The sequence below is a fragment of the Atractosteus spatula genome, chromosome 9, assembly GCF_055471065.1.
Source record: "Atractosteus spatula isolate fAtrSpa1 chromosome 9, fAtrSpa1.hap1, whole genome shotgun sequence".
Taxonomy (NCBI): domain Eukaryota; kingdom Metazoa; phylum Chordata; class Actinopteri; order Semionotiformes; family Lepisosteidae; genus Atractosteus; species Atractosteus spatula.
This window is the reverse complement of record NC_142714.1, coordinates 41,546,903-41,571,227: the sequence shown is the minus strand read 5'-3', so window position 1 is coordinate 41,571,227 and position 24,325 is coordinate 41,546,903. Positions and strand designations below refer to the sequence as shown.

Below are 24,325 nucleotides of genomic sequence, written 5' to 3'. Positions count from 1 at the left end.
TTAAAGGCTGTCCTTGCTATGATTTAGATCTCACTTAATGGAGGGAACTGGAAATGTGCATTGCTTAATAATAATAATACATTAATATCAGATGTCACACAAGGATTGGATTTGCGTAACATCTGTATGTGTCCACTTGCTCAGGTGGTTTGCAAACATGGTATTAATGTTCACTTACTAAAGTGCCTGTTTTTCCATCTGTACAGTATGGTAGCTGTTCACTCCTGTCTTACTCAGGCAAGTGCAGAGATGCCTATACACCCTGTTAGTTCCCGCTGTAATGTTTTGCTAGCTAGAGGTTTAAAGTCTGGTCTTAAGCTATGGTGTACTGAGAACTGAGCTATCCAAATTTTAATAAGACTTAAATCTCACCATTGGCTCACAGTGGAATTTAGTGATACATTTAAAGCTATAGATTTACAGCTATACTATACATCCAAATTACATCTGTACCATAAACTGCTATGGTATAGCTTTTACCATTGCCTTTGGCCTTTTACCTATGTCCAGACTGAAGTGTCATGCATTCAGCTATTGAATCTTTTCTTATTTAGAACCAAGGCTGGCAAACGACCTTCTGAAGGTCATAAGGGACAAGAGTTAAGTCAAGACGTTGGGGGAAAAAAAGAAAATGTATTTTTGTACTCGCTTTTATAATTGGGTTTTGTTACTCTTGTTGCTTGTTTTATACTTATTATTCTCTTATTATTGTTTATTGATGATTTCAATTAATTCTCTTAATTAAGCAATTTGAGATTGTACATGTGTACATGAAAGATGCAATGTAAAATAGATGTTCATCCTCAGTACAAGTGTAGGTCAGTAGGGCCACTGTTGTCAGAGCCTCCAATACAAATAGCAATTTGCTGTGCCTCAGATCTCTCTCAGTTTGCTGAGAAGCACATTCAGACATGAATTAATGTGGAACAGAACTACTTTATTAAAGCTTATAACCTCATTATTCTGAAAAGGTTAGTCAACACTTCTGGGAAAGATAATCCAAACAGGATTTAAGATTAGGAAGTTTCTGTATATTTCCAGCAGGAAATACAGGGCCCACGTCTGAATGGCAGAGACGGTGGAATGCATCACTGATGAGGATAAACATCGTAACTGAAAGCCTTGCAGAAGATGAGCACACTAGTACAGTGTAGTTTGTAAATACCACATCATGTTTTTAAGCAAACACAGTAGCTTCCCAAAAAGTGTTATAGGAACAAATAAACCACAAGTTCTCAATACCAGTGTCTAAGGAGGAACCATAACAAAACAGAAGTCACAGTATAAGACCCGTCAGAGGTCTGTAGGAAAGCCCGTTTCATATTTGAATGGGATGTTGGTTAATAATAAATGTTCTTCCTTGTCATATCTGTAAGAACAATGTCTTCCTCCCTTAGCTAACTGGCAAAACTCTAGTAATGACTTTTTTTTCCTATCCAATTAGGAGTTTTGTACTTGTTTTAAGTAATAACTGATGTTTAATTAGGGCTATTGAAATAACTGCTTACTTTTGCTTTGGTCAAAGAAGCTTGTACACATTAATAAGACAACTGCGCTTTAAAAAGGTTAAATTAACATAAGCATAGTTTCAGCTGTTGACAATGATCATTAGTTCGAATTACTGTGTTTGTGTACAACTGTTGTATTAAAATGTTTTTGTAAAGTTCTTTTAACATAGTAATTAAGCCTGGATCTCATTTTGTGACATCTTTGTCTTCTTGTACACACTACTACTACACTCTAGTAGTTTAAAACATTTACAGATGTCAAATTTCAATGTCAGTGTATGGTGAACAATGAGTATGATTGTTATCCAGTAAAGACACTGGTTAAAAACACTGGACAAAATTTTAGAGAGCTTACAGTGAGAAAGTAAGTGTGTAGGTTTTTACCTTCAATGCATACATTATATCAGGTTAAAGTGTATTTAACCCCAAGCTTCTCTCCCTGTCTGTGTGTCTTATGGAGAGCAAGTTGGGGTATGTGAAAAGACAAATTCCTGATACAAGAAATTGTATGTGGCCAAAAAAGTGATCTTATCTTATTTGGTCTTATCTTTGTTTTTCATAAAAGAACAAAGCCAACTTTTAGTGAGGTTACTTATATTCATTTTCAGATTACTTAATTTAAATTAGGACTTTTAACTCTCTTAGTCTAAACAATTGGTTTAATTTAATTCTCAGGAACATCAATGTAGCAGCAGTTAATAGGAGGGGTATGTTGCAATTGGGATAATTTCTAATGCAACCTGGGGCATGCAAAGTTACAGCAGTCCTGAATTACTGACCGTAAGATCTGCACACTATAATTTACCTTTTTGGGGGCAATTCATACCAGTTCATACTTTTTTTAAGATGTAAAAGAAGAAAAAACACAGAAACAACTAGATATTCTTATTCCAGATCCTAGCAGACATCAGACATCTTAAAATCCAGTCTGTTAATGCAGAACACAAGTTATCTCTTGTGTCACAGAAATGTGGCTGCCCTCATGATTTGTGCGACATTACATTTTTTTTCATATAGTAGTTGCCCACTAGTCAGTCCCCTTGATCCCTTTCCTATATCACTCTAAAGCATTTAAACCGGTGTTTAAGACCATTCCTGTGGGCAAACCATGAGGCAAAGACAGATATGAATCTGCATTTTCTGTTAGAACATCTGATCCTTGGCAAGTGCTCCAACATTTGGAGTGTGAGAGAGAATTGTGGAAGACCAAAGATCATTAGGTAAACTCAAAAAGACCACATAACCTTCTTAAAGACCAAAAAGACCACTGAACCTCCTATCCCCCTTCAAAAGATAGGCAGTGAATTATTTAGGATCCTTCAGTAGAAACGTTTAGGTACCTGTGTCTAAAATTCTGTGGCTAGGGACAGCTGCTGCTGTAAAGATAGGCACCTGTCGCAGAAGTCTCTACCAGGTTTCTGTACAGTAACTGGTGGGGTGTATTACAGGACTCTGCTGCTGACGATGGACAACCAAGGGTACTGCGGTGAGAGCTTCAACAGCCTGCAGAGTGGCACAAGTGACGAAGACATGGTGGAGATCGCTGGAGCCACTCTGGACTTCTCCGTCACGGATGATGTGCCTCCTCTGGACAGGGAGTATGCTGGAGGTATGCCTTCTTTTCCTAGAACGCCAGCGACATAGGCCCCACGCTGTGAAAAGAAAAAAAGAGCTGCGTCACAGTGCTCCCAAAATTGGATGGGTTTGCTCCAGTGGTACAATCTCCACCACTAAGAAGTAACGTAGTAAATGTTGTCAATTCACAAGTATATGGCTCAGTGTTCCTACTATTAAATAAATAATAATATCTTATTCAGACTTGATTGAGCGGATGTGTAGAGAATGATTACTTCTAAATATTGTTGGCTTGATAAGTTGCCTTTGTTTATGTGAAATTCAATACAAGTGCCATGGGTAAAGACAGTAGGTTTGTTCGCAGTGTTTAGCTTAGATTTATTAATATTAGGGTTGGTAGATACATTTGATTTCTATATGATGCCTTCAGGAATGTATATCCTTTGTTTTAAGCCGGTTTTTTTTAAAAAAAGTCTATCTGCAAAATGCAATCTGTTTGTAATTGCAAAAAGCAATTGAAGAACTTAATGAGGTATAATGCTCTGCGTTGTCACTTGTACAATTGAGATGCTTATGCCGTTCCTCTCCATCTTGACAAGCACATGTAGAGGCAGACTTCTATATCAATCGGCCACTGTTATCAGTCTGTATTCCTCATGAATATCAGTTTAACATGGAATAATAAGAATATGTTTTAGAAAACTGTATTCCTCCTTAAGAGGCTTTGCATGTAGGATGGGTCGATAGCCCATACTGGGTGATACATTGTAGCCAGTCTAAACTATCAGTCCCACTACACAACAGTTCAGAGGGAGGAGTGAGGTCAACATTGTGAAGTCAGAGGTCAGCCGCCTTGTGCGTCTATTAACAGTGGTCTTGTCTGGGGCTGTCTCCAGGCTTGCAGTAGGCTGTTGATGATTGTATGCAGAGTTCTGGTGAGATTAGCCAAAGTGTCCATCTAAAAACAAACCAGGAGCCTCCCGTCTCCAACTGCTCAGGACACTGCTGGACTCACTGTTTCATGATAGACGTTGGAGTTGCAACGTCTACCCATTATCCATACCATTAATCTAAAGCTTCCAATTATTGAAGGCAGCTCAATGGTAGTTAGTCAAGCTGCAGGACACTTTTGTGAAACTGGAGAACGAGATGTATTTGATGAACAATTTCATACATTAACACTGTATGTATTCGTTTTTTAATATTTACCTCATTCAACATAGTAACTGCTATGTTGTAGGATTGCAGGCAAAGTAGATGTTGGATTTTGCCATTTCAGTGTTGATGGCACAGATTCATTTAACATTATTATGAGTCCAAGGAACAACGCATCTTGGCTGTAGAACTGCTCCTGGTGTACAGTTCATGAATGTTTGTTGCAGGGTCTAGTCCACTGAAACAAGCAGCAGATGCAGACCAACAGTGCAGCCTGGTCTCACATGGTCTCACATTGGGGCGGAGCGGTGGCTCTGTGGCTAAGGATCTGTGCCTGTGGCTAGAAGGTTGCCGGTTCAAATCCCGCAGCTGGCAGAGCAATCCTACTCTGTTGGGCTCCTGAGTAAGGCCCTTAACCCCAACTTCTCCAGGGGCGCTGTACAATGGCAGACCCTGCCCTCTGACCCCGAGCTTCCCTCTCCCCACCTGTGTGTCTCATGGAGAGCAAGCTGGGGTATGTGAAAAAATAATTCCTAATGCAAGAAATTGTAAAGGGTTAATAAAGTGATGTTGTTATTATTATTATTATTATTATTATTATTATTATTATGGATAGTCATGCTCAAGCTTGCTGAGGACTCTATATCATCACAAACAGCCCTGATGGTGTCTGTCAGTGTCAGGCATTTGCAGTAAACTGGTGTTATGGTTAACAGAATTGAAGGCAACCTTGAGATCAGTGTAGGGCACTGCCTAATTAGTGTGGAAGAGATCAGTGCTATCAGGGTTGGAATGTGTGGATGTGGAACTGTTTTGATGCCTGCAGTGAGTGTCTTATCTTTGATTCTGGCCAGCAGAACTGAGGCCAATAACTTTTCAGGGGTGGAAAGTGTCAAACCAGGATATTTCTATTTACTGTGTCTGTCCTTAGCCTTTTTAGAATAATATTCCTATTTAAATCTGCTGGTTTAATGCCTGGTATTACCCTGATTAACCTGATGATGATGGCTGATCCTTCATGCTTCAACATTTCTGCCAAGATGGATAATATGTACTGTATAACAAGTGTCATGAAAAAATATGTTGTGTATATATACAACATGTATTGTGTATTCTTATTGCATGCACATTGTTTTTGCTCATGCTCATAAAATGTAGAAATCTGCTTATAGTATATGGGTCTTGAAAATCTCACTTAAAAGTGATGAGTGTTTATGCAGATTTCTTGATGTTTTCAACAACACAATATGAAGAGAAACAAAAAGCTGATAGATTGCTCAGGCTTTACAATGTACTAGTAAGAGCTCAGATCTCATTTGAATATTGTTCCATTTTAACCAGTATGCAACACCAGAATACAGCCTGGGAAAATACCATTAGACCACAGTGACGTAATGCTTTTGAGTTAGTGTAGCCCCTTTAATACCTGTCAGCTGTCTGCTGGCACTTTGTTACTGATGCTTCTAGTGTAGCTGTATTTAGAAGCGGATTTAATGTGTTTCTTCTGTGTAGTGTCAGCCTGGGCTTTTTTTTTTCAAATCTAGAATCGACTTTTTTGTTACACCTGCTACATTTGGAATAGACAGCTCTGTGTGTTTCACATCCCAGCGCTCAACTACAAACCCCATGACCGCACACGGGGGAGACAGGAAGTGTAGGCGGACTCCTCTGACACATACACTGATTGAGCCACTTGTCTCTTAATGCCTACCAGACATTCAGTGCCATTTGGAAAGTCCCTCACTGCCAAGTGCCAAAGAAGTCAGTTAGAGTCGAGAGAGACCTGGCTAACTTTTCCCATTTTCCCCTCAGTGGTGTTCTACCACCTGTGCATTGTCACTGGAGGAATGTGACCCAGGTTTGAACCCTGGCTCTGTTCACCTGAACCCTGCGTTCAGGTGAGCACCTCTACTCACGGAGCCACCTAGGAGGCCCTGCTCTGATTTTTCAAAATCCCATCCTTTTTCTTGATCCGAGCTCTCAGTTCCCTGGCAACTTTCCGATGAGCTAGAAACAGCCGATGCCAATCTATTCTGATCTGCGGACATTTTCTGGGGAAAGAGTATGGATATTTAGCACTCGCAAAACCATGAAATGTAATTGACCATTGCAGTTAGAGTGGGAGCTGCTCTTGAAGTTACAATCCACACCACATCCCTTTGGCAAGAGACCCTGTGCATGCAGGAGAACTTATCAAGGAAAATATATTTGATAGGGAAATATGCACCCACAGAGCTGGAATGAAATGAATCTATTACAAATAACAGGCTTTGTGAACTTTTTGGAAGATATGCCTATACATTTTGGCCTTTAAGATTATTTTTAATTGCCTGGGTTCCTGTGGATTGGTCTATTAGAAACATCTGTGTGTCTGTGTGAGGAAGCCAAAGCTCAATATGTGGTGAATTGAATAATCCATCCTGCATATGCAGAGTCTATAATACAGAGTTTTAACTCTTTTGCCTTTTTATTTGTATTTTCACTGCGTTACCATGTTGTATTCCTAATTTCTAAAGTACTGCAAGACTCCAAATTTGAGATTTTGGTCTTCTTGTATACTGCAAAGTTCAAATGTTGAGACTTAAATTTTGTTTTTTTTTTAATATTTTAACAGTTTGAGGTACAGGAAGGACAAAAAGTAAAAGCTAGGAAACAGGAGTTATATCAAAGTCAGTGAGGGTCTGAGAGGATCAGCTCAGCATTGGATTCTAGGCTAATAAACAGTTGTTTAGCATGGTTTAAGGGACTGCAGCACAGTTTTCAGTGGATCAGAGGGGTAAATGGGCAAATTTCCTTTGCTTTTTTGTCCATGTGAGTTTTAAGTGTAAAAATATCAGAAGCTAGTAAATTTGTGACCCAAATTGGTGTTGTGTCAACCAAGATGACTGATAGGCTCGCATTTTCAAAATCTCTTTCAAGTTATGAACTGCTGTACCAATTGAATTAAAACCTGACAGATTTCATAACATCAAAGCTGGCTGAAATTAGTATTGGTTGCCTTCAGCCGCAGGCATGAACAAAATTCTTTTTTTTTTGCTAAGTGGCTCATCTGTTGAAATCCTCATGCCAGAGAACCAGCTCCAGTGCCCAGTATCAGTGCAAACCTGGCCCGTGGACAGAAACATCATGGGACAGGGACAGCGGACATCAGCCTTGTCTGAGCAGCTAGACAGGTGTCCTTCTACTGTGTGTGTTTGTGGGTCCAGTGTTGTCCAGTGATGGTATGGAACTAAGCCTCTAGTACCTACAGAACTCAGCTTGTGTTTGATGACAATGTGACTGCATGGTTCTACATTGATCAAGTGCTGGCATATAATTAACTGCCCTTCCTTTGGGCTCATCCCAACTTCATAGCATTTCAGCAAGACAACGCATGTCTTCATGCTACTCGTGTAATAACGGCTTTCTTGACAGATGACGAGTGCCCCAAGTGCCCCAGTGAACATTTTAGTAATGAGCTGGGGTGACATCAGGCAACCAGGAAAACCTTGAGACCAGTCACATGTTCGTCCAGGCTATATGAGAGAATCCCACAAGACAGCATGTGCAGCCTTTCCAACATTAGTCTGACCTTCAGATGACTCCCCTGAATACAACGTAATGAATTTAACTTGAACTTTGTCATATTCATTCAGTAAAATGTCAGTACACACCTGATACAAAAAGATTGTTGTTGTCCTCCTGTACTTTAATGATTCATAGGTGATATATTCCTTTTAATGCTCAGTACAAATGTATTTTGTACTAGCTTGTACAATGAGAAATGACAGTGATAAAGCATTATATCCTTAACAGTCTTGTTAAACAGTTCCTTAGAAACTAATGAGGTCACAGTCCTTCCAAAACCTTACTTGCCTATTAACTGTTAACTTGGAGACTTCCTGTTTTTTTTATTTTTGGAAGTTCTGTTGTGGGTGACCCACACTTCTTCCCTTCTTGTGTGTCCTGTGAATACTGCAGTATCACGGTTCCCTGTAATGCAATGAATCATCCTTGCCTGTACCATGTTGCAATGAGTCTAGGAGCACATACTATATACTGCTTGAAGAAGCTACTTATCATTAAGCATCTTCCACACTATGTGTCAAAGCAATAAAAAGGCAACTCAAATATTAGGATTTATGATCAGAAAGAAATAATTAAAGTCGAGATGAAGTTGATGTATGTTCAAATTGTGCAATGCATGAGTAAGTCATTATTTAGCATATTGCGAGGTGTATACGAACTCTCTTAAAAGTATTTACTATTTTTAGAAAATTATAATGTATTCTAGTGACTTGGTTGCGTTAAGAAAAATCAAATAATCAAGTAAACCACAAGACTCCTTAAATTGTCAGAGAGCTATGACTGTGCCACAGAATATTGATTTGACCGCCAAAGCAGCACTCTAAAACCCTCCCTCCACCTGCCCCAGGTCTGAAGCAGCACAAAGCTCCACATAAATGATGTCAAGATGGGACAAGATCCAGTGTTATGTGGGGGAGGGAGGGGGATTCACAGACTGCAAATGCATGCGCAGCAAATTTGTGACCATAATCAGATCCCTTTAACCATTTCTGCTTTTTTGAAAGGCCGAGATTGCAGTTAACAATTAGCAAGAGTACTAGGACAGATCAAGGAATAGGTTTTCTTAGAATAGTACACAAAGACAGGAACTTAATTTTTTTAACTTAATTATCTTACTTAACAGTCCTTAAGTGTGCAAAGAAGTACTTACAGCACTCCAAGAACAAATCATACCCATGGGACGAGAACGGTGTCTCTGTGAAGAAAATGTACAGTAAGGGAAAACATTGACGAGGAGGATTTTTTTCAAGCTGAATTTGTATTGTCTCAGGATGTTTTTTCATGTCTAATATCTTAATCTCTATTCCAAAAAGTTAACAACTGCTGAAGAGTTGTATGAAGTCAGAAAGAAGAAGCTGATCTCTTTGTTTTGTCCCAGAAATCCAGTCGCTTATGCAATGTGTACACACCCTTGCCCTCCAGGGGGTGCTATTGACATTGTAGAAAAGAGATTAAGTAAAAAAAAAATAGTAGGAACAGGTGGATAGGTTGTATTGAGATTTGCAAGTCCTGGGATGAGCAGACACCATATTCATTAAGATATCTTCTAGAATGTGAGTCCCTTTATTTCTCAAAGTGTGAAAAAGACTTATCTGCAAGAGGTTTATGCTTATGCAAGGTAGGAGAATGAAGTAAGGTTTCATGAAATCTTTTTATTTATAAGCCAAGCTGCAATTAAGTACTTAATTATAGGACCAAACACAACCTACTTTGACCAAAAGGATCACTAGGAAATATAGTATATGGTAGAGACCAGACATTCTTCAATTAGAAGACTGTAAAACAAAAGAGTAGAAATAAAAGTGAAGGTCTGGCAAATCTTTCAAATTGAAAAATGGGCTACTTGCTATGTATTCCCAATATGCAGTCTGTCCCAATACACTCATATGGGACAAGAAGGATCATAGGACGTATTAACATTGATTCAAAAAATTGCTGTCTTGATTTGGTTCTGGTATCTTAAATTTACCTCAGCTGTGCTAAGTGTCTGGAAGTGGACAGGAATTTGTTTCCCTGGTTCATTTCCTTGTTTTTAAGCTTCTTGTAAGCCATTTCTCTTTCAGACTCTGGGGAAAAATAGTAAACACTTTTATGTGTTTTATCAAGATCCATTTGATTTTTGTCAGACCATTTTTCTAAAAAAGTGTTTGTCTACACATGTCCATATAGTTCCTCTGGATGTTGTTTGCCTTGATACCAGGAAAACCTCCTTTTTTCTCAAGCGGTTATCATACAGTTCGTTTCCTGTTTACAAACAAACTGAGTCTTGTTGCTTTTCCTTTTAATTTCTAGAACAAACTAGGCACTTTCTAGTGGTCTCAATAGAAACAGCAGCCCAGAGGTACTGTAGGCACTGTCCGCATAATATGAAAAGTGTGATGAATGGTATCAGACGAATGATGCCCAATGATAAAATCTGTCTGATTGAGGTATATAAATTGGTTATATAGGCCTCAAGCCGGCCCAGTGTCACAGATAAGACAGCAGTCAGAGCAAAATGCAGTAGTTTTAGCATCACCATGAAACAAACCTTTCTCAATGGTAGTATGTCTTCTTCAGTTCAATTTATTTTTATATAGCGCCTTTCACAACAGGGTTGCACCAAGGCAAATAGAAGGCAAATGTAGCCAAAAGGCTGTTAAATTCTGCCATGTCTGGTCTACCCTGGCCAGTACGTTTTCAAATGCTCAGACTGAAAACACTCGTACATACCCAACATTGTGTTTTCAGTTTGAGCATTTCAGTTTTGAAGAAGAATGTTTAATTAAAAATTCTTTCGATTTTTTTTTTAATGCAAACAAAATGGCATATATTTGGAAGGAGATGAATACTTACTTTTGCAAGGCGCTGTGTGTGGAAAGCCCTTTCCTCTCTCTTTCCTTATATATTTTTTTTTTTAGAGTTTTGTAATCTGTTATAGGCGGGGAAAACAGTCTTGGCATCCTGTAACATGGGAGGGAAGAACATGAAATTACTATTCTGAATCCATCTGCTTCCGCCTTGCACTGACAAATAGGTAGGATGCGCCACAATGGCTTGTGCATTAAATAAAGAGAAGAGGCTGGATTCTGATCTGAATCTGTCTCGGCTGAAGTGTGGACCTCCTAAATCGTGTTTTGCCAAACCTAACCGAATATTTTTTTGGCATCATTTGGGGGATGTCTACAAAGTTCTAGATATTGCGCTCTTGTACTCGACAAATGCCAAAATCCTCATGGGGGGAAAACCTCTCCAAAGGCAGCAGTAACATCTGTTAGGTCTGGGAGTACTGTAGCACCAAGGGGCTCTCGGAAATGCTCTTTGATGCAGCAGAATGATTAGCCTCTCTCCATTCCAAGGGTCAGGCCGTGCTGCTGATGACATCATGAGCAGTGCAGGTGGAGAGAGAGAGACTGTCAGGGCCGGTTCAGCGTGAGCGCTGTTATTTTCAACTCAAGCCAAGCAATGCTGTTTGTCTCTCGGCGTAGCTAGCAACGGCAGGGACCCGTGGATTAAAAAAAAAAACAAAAAGGGAGCGCACTGTGACAGGAAGACGCCGACAATGGAAGGTACATGAGTGAAGAGAAAGAGGGAAACACTTAGTAGCCTGATAATGGAAGAAATCAATAAGCCTCAGTAATGGTGCATGGTGTGTTGCCGGCTCACGAGAGAGAAAACAAGCATGCTCTAGGCAGGGGCCGGAATGATTTTTGTGTTGGCTGTTTGGAATCGTCTGATTATGAATTGTGGGGCTGTTAATGTCAGATAAAAGTTATCTCCCCAGCTTGTTTGATGGTCTCTGCTTCAGGCTTATTTCCAGAAGAAGCAGGCCTTTTATGTTTTATTTTGTGGCTTGGGGGCAGTGCAATGTGATATTGCAAACATGCGCTGCATTTAACATCGTTCGCGTGCCATGGGTCTAACTGTTAACAAAATGTAGGATGATCAAGGTGGGGCAGTGATTTCAGTGTTTACCATCCCAATTCTGGGACCTTTAGGCAAGTTTGTCTGAGCTAAAATGGGGATCAAAGGTGGACAGGAGTTAGCATTAAAGGAGTGAATGATTAGCAGTCCACTTATAGTGGCTCCAGGAAACGTTTGTGAATCTGGTGGAGAAATATGTTTTAAAATATGAACAGAATAAACTGCCTCTTTGAATGCAGGTGTATAATATACAAAGCATACAGCATCTATAATTCTCAATACCTTGTTCTACAAGTATTAATACAGCCTCTGCAAGTGGATGCTTAATCAGCCTTGCTATAGGAAAGCTATGAGCTTTTTCCCCTATCGCCTTGGGTTCTGTTTCATGGTCATCTAAATCTGTCCTCATAAAAACATAACCTTGAATGTCATGGGGACCCCATACAAATTAGAAGCATAAATAACAAATGAAATGAACATTTTAGGAAAGACAATGCAGGCTTATGTATTATTTTATTTGGTAAAGAATTTTTGGTCAGCAGAACTCGGGCCAGCCTTCAGTGGTTCAGTGGAGGTTACAGGATAGTTGCTGTTTGACATTCTGTATCACCATGAGTGAGTTTCTGAATTGCTTCATGCTTTATCCTTCAGACGAGACTTCAGATTGAGTCTGTTTTCAGTGACTCTGCAGCAGGTCGTTGTTGTTCCTCTTGCTATTCTTTATGAATTGCTTTGGATAACATAGGCAACTGGAAATGTTAAATATAACAATTCATTCTCTGGCCCATCAGATGTGGAGAACATTACACTAAATGCAATGTGGCTATCGTGACATACAGGACAAACGCCACACTGCCCGGGCTTCCCATCCACAAGATGTGCTCCTCACATCAGGCCAGTAATCAGGAAGGTGATCCAGCACATCTGCCTCATGGGCCAGAGGGAGATCAATGGGGGAATACTTTATCTCGGACGTATTCCTACCTGTAAACCAGGCTGACTCATTGAGCCTGGGCCTGAACGTCAGCGGAAACAAACAGTTGACTAGGAGCTGCTGCGAATATCTGATCCATTGAGCAGCTCCTCTGCATCTGTCCTTGACTATCCCCTCCTGCACCATTACGCTCAATCCTTGTGTGGTTTTCGCTTCTCCTCTCGATTTTTTCGACAGGAGAGGAGATGTGCTTTTCTTATTCGTGTGAAGACGTCTCAGCTGAGCCATGGTGCAGCTGTATTGATTGTACAACCCCCCGACACTGGCCCTGTATGTCAATGCACAAATGATTCTTGGGTAAACAACAATACTGGATCAAGCTCTACACAGCTCAAGGTTTTGGGTTTTCTGGGACTAATAAACTGTACAGACGTAATTATTTAATTCCTTATTTAGCTCTTAGTGAGAGCCCAGTTTTGCACAGCAGGGGAATGCCTGCAAATATAATGTGATATTTAATAATTAATGAGACACTGCTGTAACTCAAAATTGTTTTTTCATTGTCTGTTAGCTCTAGTACCAGGGTGTGGTTTCGTCAAGCAAAAGAAGAAGCACACTTTGCAGAAGAATGTTCTCAGATCATGCAATGGTGCTTTGGTTCACCTTTGATACCTTGAGCAATTTAAAACAAGTTAATTTTTACAGTTTTTTGAATAGTCTCATAGCTCAGCAGTAGCAAATATTCCAGGGGTTAATGGAGAGTGAATATATTGGATGTGTCTATTGTAGCACCTCTAATAGGCCAGCATGTTTTGCATATATAACAGCATATACTAAATGCTGTTAGTGTCCACCACATTGCAGGATGCTGAGCCTGGTTCTTAATTATTTCATTATCCCGAGATCCGATAAGTGAATGTAATAAGGATCTAGCTCTCATAATCTTACTTGTATGAAGTGAAATCGGTCAAAAGCTTAAATTACATGAGACTGGCACTCTTGCGGCCATCTGCTCAGTTTGTCAAAGGAACCAAGTGGGCCTCCTTAGCCATTGTTCTTTCAGTACAGTCAGGAAGGATTCCAGTCTGCTTGCCTAGTTCACAGAGTAAATATGTTTTCTGATCTCATGCCTCCTTAGGCCACCCCAGCATGTAAAATTATCAGTTTGATACCTAAGGCTTGTTGCAGCTATGTGGGATAGATGAGATCAGTACTGTATTTGCCTTGGGTACACTACCCAAGCATTAAACTATTATACAAAATTGTAATTTTCTTATTTTTTGTAAAAGAAAATACTCAGTGCTTTAAAAAGATGCTTAAAATAAAAGAAATACTAATATACCCTGTCTTGTGACTATTCCTTACCAGTTTAGGCCCTAGCACCCCTGTGACCCTGAACTGAAAGAAGCAGTTAGAAAACAGATGGATGGAAATACTAATGTAGTTATTTGCCTTCTCCAAGTTTAAAGTCACATGCACTCAGTTCTTCATTATACAGTAGCAGTCATTCAGGTCAGGCAAGGAGTTGTACATTTGGTAGGTCTTGTGTAAAGACTGGGGCGGCGCTTATAGTTTTTATTTTAAATATGAACTAAAAGATCTTAGCTCTCAATACGTTAAAGGGGAGCTGCAAAGTTATTTTTATATTTCAGTGTTTGAAAGAATAAGCATTGGTGAGTACATTTCAAACCAAAATAAAAGTCAAATGTACACAGTAACTTATAAAACCTCCAATTTACATTACAAAATAAATGAAATTTCCAGGTATGCGCAGCGCCATATTCTGCGATTCAGAACAAGGCATTCAAACTTCCAGTGACGTGACGCGGGCTTATTACATTGCAAACAAGCAGGCATGTGAATACATCTCTTTTAATCCAGTACAAATATTGCTTTCGATTTTTGAGATGGTTTTGCCGATAAATAGAAATTACTTGTTAACTCTGCATGCAGATCACATTGGAACATTTCTGCAGTGAAACATCTGCTGCACAACCTGTACTTAATTTGCTCGTACATCGCGTTGCTTTAGTCATTACAGGGCCACTTCTCGTCGCAAAACTCATACTCTCGCCCGTGGAGAGACCAGGGGTTTGCGACAACGTGGCAACTTACAGTACTTTCACAAAGTGGGCTTAATTTGAAATGTGCACATTTTTTCTATGCCATCAATGAATTTAACTGGTCTGAGAAATTGGGAATGCAGTTCTCCTTTTAATGTATCCAGAAACAGAAGCTTTTTTTGGTATTTAGCTTCATGGCTGAAAACAATCTCTTTTCTTATTCTTAAAATAAATGTTTTTTCATTTTGCTTATATTGTGATTTGTGTGCTAATGAAGCAGTGGTTTGAGATATCAAGTATGGTAATCTGACGCACCATCTAGACCTTTCCCACCTGAAATGACAAACTCTGACATGCCATTCGCCCTTCATGCAGGCTCTGTGATGTGGAACACTTCCTGGAGTACACAAAACTGAACAAAACCATCTTTTGCTTTGCTCTAAAACACGTGCCCTGTCCTATCATCACACGTTCGCATTTTATTTAGATAAAAGCTTTATCCATGGAGATTTAAAAGGGTTACAGTTATAAAGATACAATGTACTATCCTATATATGCAAGGAAGAAATGTAATAATACATAGAAACTAGTTACCCTAGTGCAGCACATGAATGGTGATTATTTTTAACAACAACAAGGTTAGGAGTAATAGAATAACAACCAGCCTGAGCTAGTGGGTCCTCAGGAGACAAAGTATTGCAGAATGGCAACATAAATAAAGAAAGAAGAGCCTAGAAGCTGGTACTGCATTTGTAGAAACGAGAGAAGACTCATCCTAAGTAACGATATTTGTTAAAATTGTTTCTCTAAGGTGAAAAAGAGGAGTGTTGCTGATAAGTGTATGATTGCGATTGAGCTTAACAGTTTATGATTATGAAACTTAGGAGAATGGACACGGTCATTTTCATGGATACCGTATCTCCTACTAAATGCAAGTTGTTAACTGTGCAACCGTGGGCACAGAGTGCAGTCTACAAAATTTGAGAGGTATCTCCCCCTCCATCAGATCAGAACAAGCAAAACAAAGGAGCAGAAATACAACTGAAAGTTTGGAAAAGTCAGACTGCCCATATAACTTTCATTCTGTTGAGTGGAGAATTATGACGCATATTTGTTTCTCTTTCCATAAGAATGTGACATTTTAGCATACAGTTTAGAGTCGTTTGCTGCAATTACACTTGAAGAAAACTTCTCAACACCAGGGTATCTGTAGTGTTAGACTAGTTGTACAGTCTGGGATAGACATTGTCTACATATGTTCAGGTGGGTAGCTGCGTCAGCATGCCTAGTCTGCAAAGGAACAAGTAATAGGTTTATTCCATGCTGAAAAGAGAAGAGAGAAAACACGTTTCAGCTGTGAAGCCTTCTTTAGGTGTGGTCTTCTTCATTGTCTACATACTGTATATAACGCTATGGCCATCTCCCAGTTGTCACACTACGCCCTTAGCCCTTCCTCCAAGTCCTCACTTCTGTGATGTAGAGCAAGTGTAGACTTCAGGTGCCTGGGTATTGGAGGGTGCATTGTTATAAAAAGGGTAATGGGACACCCCATCTGAGGTGACTTGCTGGTTACATGACTCAGGGTCAAAATACTTTTTGTTGTTGATCCTGCTTTCTCAACAGATATTTTATATTTTAATATTTTATCTTGTCGGCAGATACATTTTTTAAAAAGATTTTTTTTCATTCTCCGCTCGCAGCTTGATGAAATTGAATTTCAACCCGTCTGTCCCTGCATAAAAGTAGTGACCCATCGTGTTCATTCATGCTAAGCAGACTCGACTCAAAACAGGTGAACTTGGAAATACCAGTCTCTGTTTATTCAAAGCTTTTTATTACTACATGTATTTCATATCGTCTGTCCCAAGACAAAAATGACAGTACGCGGAATATAACGTATTCTTTCACGTTCATTCAAAATAAACTAAACAAGATAAACTAGACAACACCTCAAAGCTTTGTATGATTGAATACTTGTAATATTAAATATTCTGTGTACAAAATACACCCCAGGTATATGATTATTCATCATTCAGTCTAAATGGGATGACGAAGTAAAAGCTTTATGCCAAAACCTAGAATACATACAGTATGAATCTTAAGTAGCCTAATTAAATTTTGTTTTTACATAAAATATTATGAATTTTAAACATTTGCAGAACTTAAATTTTACTAACACAAGAATATTTTATTCTCCATGGCAACTTCTCTCCGCTTTGAGAGGCTAGAACATGAAACGTCACCATTCCAGAAGGTACTGGGGGTAATTCCCTTCAGCGGAGTCCGCACTTGATGCGGGCTTCAGAGAAGGGTGTATTAAGGGCTTGTGAGCACCCTTGTGAACCACAAATTTAGAAGTGGGACATTCTAAGCCCTTGCAGACTTGAGAGAGAACGCTTATATGATGGGCGCAAGACCGCAAGTGTGCATATTGGGACACAGCCCAAATCATCAGCATAGAAAAGTTTGAGATTTCAGAGGGCACCTAATGATCTCATCTCAATCTTTTTTTCAGGCTACAACACTTATACTGGCGAAGGGATGAATGGCACCAGCAAGCTGATGGATTTCCTTGATGAGCCTGTTCCAGGAGTGGGAACATATGAGGATTTCAACACCATTGACTGGGTCAGGGAGAAGTCCAAGGACCGGGACCGACACAGAGAGGTAAGCTTTTCTCAAGTTTCATAGAATACAGTAATTGGAATTTTGAGATTTGGCTCACAGGTTTGTCCAGACGTTTCTCCTTGCAGGAGCTATAGCACTGGTGTAGATGTCTCTCCTCAAACAAATTAAACACAAGGCCTGATTTTTCATCAGGGGCAAAAGACCTTTCTCATTTGTTTGTCAACAAGACAGCTTATCGAGTCTGCCCGCAGGGAAAAGGTATCCCTCTCAGTCAATTTGCATGAACTGACTCCTTTGTCATGTGCATGTATTTCCATGTTAATTAAAAAGTTTTATAAAGCACTGCAGTGATTAACAGGATGTTTAACTGAGAGACGTATAACAAAAGAGGAGGATAAAAGACTTGCTCAATCCAGATCTTTAGTTTATAGTCTGACAGAAAGTCCATGCAATTGATCAATTGTAGCAAATGTTCTTAGCACTAATGTTTTTTTAAAAAAAGCATCTGTTGTAAAATGTGAGTGAATTATAATGGACAAAGAAGGTTTGATAGAGAAGGTGGCAGAAAAATACTATTTTTTTATCATTCTACCTGCTTTTAAAGTAGAAATTGGCCATTGTTAACATCCTGTAAATCCTGTAAAACAGTCAGGTGTGCTGTTATTGGAGAAAGTCCTTGCTTTTTGTTGACTGTTACTTTGCTTTTTTTCTCTTTTAAAGATGCACTGTGTCACTTAAGGAAAAAGTGATAGAATAAAAAACTGGTGAAATTGATTAATTCTGTGTGTGACATTGATTATAATGAGTTTGATGTCTGATGGTCATTCTACCTTTGTAGCAAACAAAATCAGTTACACTTTATTACAGAATAGTATGTTTCTCTTCAGTTTCGTGTTGAATTAAATAGTCCATAGGTTATGTAGATTCAGCAGAAACTATAAAAATAGCAATCCTACATTTGCAGCAAATGCACTGCAAGTCAAGATTCTTATACAAGTTAATTGACTTATTTTGTTTCCCAGTCTGAGCAACATTTGTGTTTGATTACCGTCTTATTTTGCTTCAGATTGCCAGTAAAAGCAAGGAGTCGACATGGGCTCTGATCCAGAGTGTGAGCGATGCCTTCTCAGGCTGGCTGCTCATGCTGCTCATTGGGCTGATGGCAGGTAAGAAGGGGGGTGTTGGTGCCAAGTGCTGCTGTCTTTCTTCTGAGGATTTCTTCATCTTAGAACTGTGGTCAAAAGCAGTGTCCAGCATTTGGCCACCAGGCACAGCCTCTGACAATACCCAGTGTATGCAATGCCCATTTCAACTGTATTATATTAAAAACATGTTTTACCTCAATGGATCCCATTTTGGAGGGACGTAATTACTAAAACCTGTCAAGAATCAATATTATAAGTATCAACCTTTATTCTTAACACAAACATACTAATCACCTGCTCTTTCTGTAATGCACTCTCCTGCTCACGAGTGCTAAATATAAGAAATCTGCTCACTAACCTTTGCCTTGGGGGAGTAACAGGGTGGCTGTTTGTGTCTGGTGCTGTTTCAGGGGCCCTGGCTGGGGGGATCGACATCTCTGCTCACTGGATGACGGACCTGAAGGACGGGGTGTGTCTCAATGGGTTCTGGTTCAATCACGAGCACTGCTGCTGGACTTCCAACGAGACCACTTTCATGGAGAGGGACAAGTGCCCCCAGTGGAAGAGCTGGGCTGAGCTCATCATCGGCCACTCTGAAGTCAGTCTGCTTCAGCAATACAGATTAGCCATCACAAGATAATTCTTTTTAAACAGGTTGTACGATATTGGTGATGTAGTTCACGTAGGTGGCTGCGTCAGCTTGTGTAGGCCGCAAAGGAACAAGAAAAGGTTTATTCCATGCCGAAAAGAGAAGAAAAGAAACACAACGTTTCGACTGTGGAGCCTTCTTTGGGACACCAGAAGAAGGCTCCACAGTCGAAACGTTGTGTTTCTTTTCTTCTCTTTTCAGCATGGAATAAACCTTCACTTGTTCCTTTGGTATTGGTGATGCTGTGGATCACTAGCAGACAGAATAAATAAGCTGTTTAGGAGTCTGTAGGAATACTGTCTGCTCTAAAAGCTGATTTTGGCTCATTACATTGATTTTAAGTAGTATTATGTATTGTTTCTGTCAGCCTGCACCTATCATTGCAAAATGATCAGGCCCTACACAGGCCAAGAATGTAGTATCTATTGACATTGTGTGTTGTGCAATAGGAGTCGAAGCAGGAGGCCTTACTCTGGGCCCCCGCACATTCAGTTCCTCAGTGATGTGCCTGGCTAGTGTTGGTGTCCAAGAAGTGATACTTTTGGGGAAAACAGCTGTGTTCCGCCTTCTGGTTTTGTCAGTGTTTTGTTCCGATTAGTAATATTCCACATTTAAAAGTCAGGTAGTGGTTCACAAACGTTAAATCCAAACAGCATTTTCACAGTTCCGTCCATGCTCTGAAGTTGTATTACTTAAAACTGTGGCAGAAAGCTGCTGATCCCCTTGTTGACTGTGGGTTTTTCTACAGAGTTATGTGAACAGCAGCTCATTATTGGATTATTCACATATCTGTGTGTTTTAACTAATCCATGCACAGACACCACCCTCTGCTGGAGAAAAGTAATACAGCTGTAGAAGAAACATTTAGTTTCGTTAAGAAGTTTGCTGCAATTGTTTGTGCCATGTTACACTTCTGAGCATTTTTCTTATAAATGTGAAGTGTCGCATGAATGCAATTCTCTTTTGCTCCAGCGTTTAAAATATATTTACAAAAGTAAATGTGAAGTTGAAATTATAGCTATTATCATTTTTAGGATTTTACCATGTGTGCAGCAAATGTAGTTTCAAAGAAAGAATTTGCAGATGGATTGGCCTTCGGCAGATGTTTTCAATAGCTTTCTTGTCAAGTGGGATTTGATAAGTAGTTATTCTCGTGTGGTTATCTTAAAAGACCCCTACCAGACAACTTAACTGCAGATCTTTTTTGTATAATCAGCAATTTCTTACAAAGCTAAAGTACTGTGGCCTTTCTTTAGTTGCAACATGATTTAGTTTGTTTACTCTTTTTATACTCTCTCAGTAATTGTCGTTTTACTTAGTGAATCCATTTCAGCTAGAGTACCCAGTCTGTTAGTGGGAATGGAAACTGCTCTTTTACATGTTTGTGTCCATGGGGTTTTTCTGTTAGATCTCTCAAAATTGGAGTTGGAAACAGTGGGGAAAAACAGCTGGAATAGACCATAAAATGTAATCCATGTCAGAATGCTTGAAATGTTACTGTATCTTTTAAAGCAATATTAGCTTGGTTACACATAGAGTATTAGATCAGATCACTTTATTAGCCATATACAATTTCTTGCATTAGGAATTTGTCTTTTCGCATACCCCAGCTTGCTCTCCGTGAGACACACAGGCACACAGACAAGGAGAGAGAAGCTTGGGGTCAGAGAGCAGGGTCAGCCATTTATGCCCCTGGAGCAGTTGGGGTTAAGGGCCTTGCTCGGGGGCCCAACAGAGTCGGATTCCTCTGCCAGCCACGGGATACGAACCGGCAACCTTCCAGCCACAGGCGCAGATCCTTAGCCACAGAGCCACCGCTGTATAACAGTGCACTTGTAAATGTGACCAGATCAGTGTAACAGCATAGCATACTGTAACTAACAGAACAGCAGGACAACAAACAGACATGAGATGGCATGACTTTTGGTTTCTGTTACAATCAGTTTTTTGTTTTCTTATACTGTAGTTGACACTGTAAAACTGACTCATAGTTAACAGAGTTTTTTAGTGTCACCTCCTACAAAATGTTCCTCTTTCTGTATATTTTTATATTTTTTTATAGCTTGTGTTGATGAAGTAGCATTAATTTGCTTTGCACTATTTTGAGTTCTATCTTAAAACACTTTAGAAAGAGTAATATAAAGCAAACTAGTGACATACTGGCAGGTTTTTGTTCAGTCTTAATTGTGAGCCACACAAGTTGAATAATCTCTTTTCCTGTCCTGTAGGGGGCGTTTGCATACATAACAAACTACTTGATGTATGTCAGCTGGGCTCTGCTCTTCGCCTTCCTGGCTGTGTCTCTGGTCAGGGCTTTTGCACCTTATGCCTGTGGCTCTGGTATCTCAGAGGTAAGACTAACAGTTTTGCTCTTCCTCCTGCACTGTGTACTACTCAGAGCTGCCCTGTTAAACTGAGCACATATATCACATTTGTGTGCAGCAAGAGCTCTTTGTGTCAGAATCTGTGAGATGTAGTTCCATTTTGTGATGGTGTCATATTCTTTTAGCCAATCTTAATATTATGGGATTGTTATTTCTGCTGTATGATTAATTGAATATCGTCATGTGCCAGTTGGCTATGTTGGCTGTCTCATTTAGTTTAGCACGGTATTTGTTTAGTTCTAAACAAAGGCAAAACAAAGGCTGTATAAAAAGATGCTACATGAAAACATCATAGCTAAGGTGTGCTGTTGAGATGAGCACCTTTACAGCTACAGAAAGAAAATACCAGATTTGAAGATGTTTCTTTCATTCTGCCCTTCACAAACGTTTTTGATGTTCTGCTTCGAAGACAAGAGGGAGCGTGATCTAGGAGAGTAGTAACTCCCTGTCATTTCAGATCAAGACAATCCTGAGTGGCTTCATCATCCGTGGCTACCTGGGCAAGTGGACCCTGATAATTAAGACCATCACACTGGTTCTGGCGGTGTCCTCAGGGCTGAGCCTGGGCAAGGAGGGCCCACTGGTGCACGTAGCATGCTGCTGTGGCAACATCCTCTGTCATCTCTTTACCAAATACCGGAAGAATGAGGCGAAGCGCAGAGAGGTACGGGGCTTGGGGGTCAAAGGGCCAGTAGAAGCATCATAGCATGCAGACAGATTTTGGTAAAGTAGTAGTGTAGAGGTAGGGGAGTCCACCAGAAGACCATTCTTAATTAATATGAACCTTGTTGAAAGCAAAATGAATAAATTAATTCATGAGGATTGGTTTCTGGTATATGATTATACATCCCATTCAGCATTGCCCATCTTTGTTCCTAATATACGTAATGATCTTGGATGGGACAGATCTTTGTTTCTGATAATACAGACTTGAAAGCATCAACCAAACAAGATTCAGCAAACTGGAAAGAAAACACATTAGGAAACTTAGTTCAGGTGGGTAGCTGCGTCAGCATGGGTAGGCTGCAAAGGAACAAGTAATAGGTTTATTCCATGCTGAAAAGAGAAGAGAGAAAACACAATGTTTCGGCTGTGAAGCCTTCTTCAGGTGTGAGGTTCTTTTCAGCATGGAATAAACCTATTACTTGTTCCTTAGGAAACTTAGGTTTGGTACTTTCGCAAATTGTTGACGTCTTCCATTTGCTGTTCTCTGCCGGAAGGCTCTGTGGCTGCACTCCCTCAGTCTGCACTCCTGTCCTGTCTTGTCTTCCAGGTGCTGTCAGCGGCAGCCGCAGTCGGAGTGTCAGTGGCGTTTGGAGCTCCTATAGGAGGAGTCCTGTTCAGCCTGGAGGAGGTCAGTCTACATCACTACAGCTCCTCTTGTCTGCAAAGTCCTGACTCTGTGAGCTTTCAAACGCAGAGATTAAAAAGAGCCATTTCCGGAGTGGTTCTCTAAAAAAGTTGGAGTTGAAATTAACACTGTGACCCGCCTTGTCATCTCTGTCTTCAGGTCAGCTACTACTTCCCCCTGAAGACACTGTGGCGGTCCTTCTTTGCTGCCTTGGTGGCTGCCTTCACCCTGCGCTCCATCAATCCTTTTGGAAACAGCAAGCTGGTGCTCTTCTATGTGGAATTCCACAGTCCTTGGCACCTGTTGGAGTTGATTCCCTTCATTCTGCTGGGAATCTTTGGGGGTCTGTGGGGAGCCTTCTTCATTCGGACTAACATCGCCTGGTGCCGCAGGCGTAAGACCACCAAACTGGGACATTACCCAGTGCTGGAGGTGCTGGTGGTGACAGCAGTGACGGCCATCTTGGCGTTCCCCAACGACTACACCCGCATCAGCACCAGCGAGCTCATCTCCGAACTCTTCAACGACTGTGGCCTGCTGGACTCCTCCAAGCTCTGTGACTACATCAACCTCAACAGCTCCAAGAGCAGCAATGAGCTGCCCGACCGCCCCGCCAATAGCAATGTCTATACAGCCATGTGGCAGCTTGCTCTGGCCCTAATCTTCAAGGTCCTCATCACCATTGTCACCTTCGGCATGAAGGTTAGTCAGCCCAATTATTGGAGAAACGTACGGGTAAAAATCTCCATTTCACAATTTCTGATACTTTATGATATCAGTGTCTCTCATGTAGTTTTAAAAAATGGCCAAGTTAGAATTAATACAAATTTTCATAACTGATTATAGGAAACCATACTATACTACAACTAGTTCAAGTAGGTAGCTGCGTCAGCATGCGTAGGCTCCAAAGGAACAAGTTAATAGTTTATTCCATGCTGAAAAGAGAAGAAAGGAAACACAACGTTTCAGCTGTGGAGCCTTCTTCGGGTGTGAGGGGTGTGCTCACACCCGATGAAGGCTCCACAGCCGAAACGTTTCGTTTTCTTTCTTCTCTTTTTAGCATGGAATAAACCTTTAACTTGTTCCTATACTACTACTATACTACTAAATATAATATTACTGAGGATATATAATGTTTTATGCTTGGTTGCCTGCAGGAGGAAATATTGCTTTTTTCCCTGTAAAAAAGAAAAGAAAAGGAGAACTCTATTCACAGAGTTTTCCTTGAGTCATACAAAGTCCTTTGGTTTCCTTTGGCCCGGGTTATAAAGCCCAAGTGATGTATTTCAAATCCAGTCCACTGATCACAGTACTGTGAGGTATTAGGAATAGTAGTTTTTATCACACAAAGTGACACGCAAAGACAGGTGTTCTAGTCCTCTTCAAAGCCTCAGCACCTAAAGAGGTGTTAAATTTGGCTGGCTGTAAAGTTTTACAATGCATTTCAGAGGAAGCAAATCAAA

At 40.2% G+C, this 24,325-nt stretch overlaps 1 protein-coding gene across 1 annotated transcript in view; it reads left to right on the top strand.

Annotated features, from left to right (window-relative positions):
• The window catches only part of clcn5b (Cl-/H+ antiporter 5b), a 34,944-nt gene that overhangs the window by 2,375 nt on the left and 8,244 nt on the right, over nt 1-24,325 (top strand). Inside the window, exons 2-9 of the mRNA XM_088925828.1 lie at nt 2,957-3,117; nt 17,221-17,372; nt 18,400-18,499; nt 18,889-19,076; nt 21,356-21,478; nt 21,969-22,175; nt 22,785-22,865; nt 23,022-23,564. Of these exons, the coding sequence (XP_088781954.1) occupies nt 2,973-3,117; nt 17,221-17,372; nt 18,400-18,499; nt 18,889-19,076; nt 21,356-21,478; nt 21,969-22,175; nt 22,785-22,865; nt 23,022-23,564 (1,539 nt within the window). The 5' untranslated portion in view covers nt 2,957-2,972. The remainder of the gene's footprint in view (nt 1-2,956; nt 3,118-17,220; nt 17,373-18,399; nt 18,500-18,888; nt 19,077-21,355; nt 21,479-21,968; nt 22,176-22,784; nt 22,866-23,021; nt 23,565-24,325) is intronic.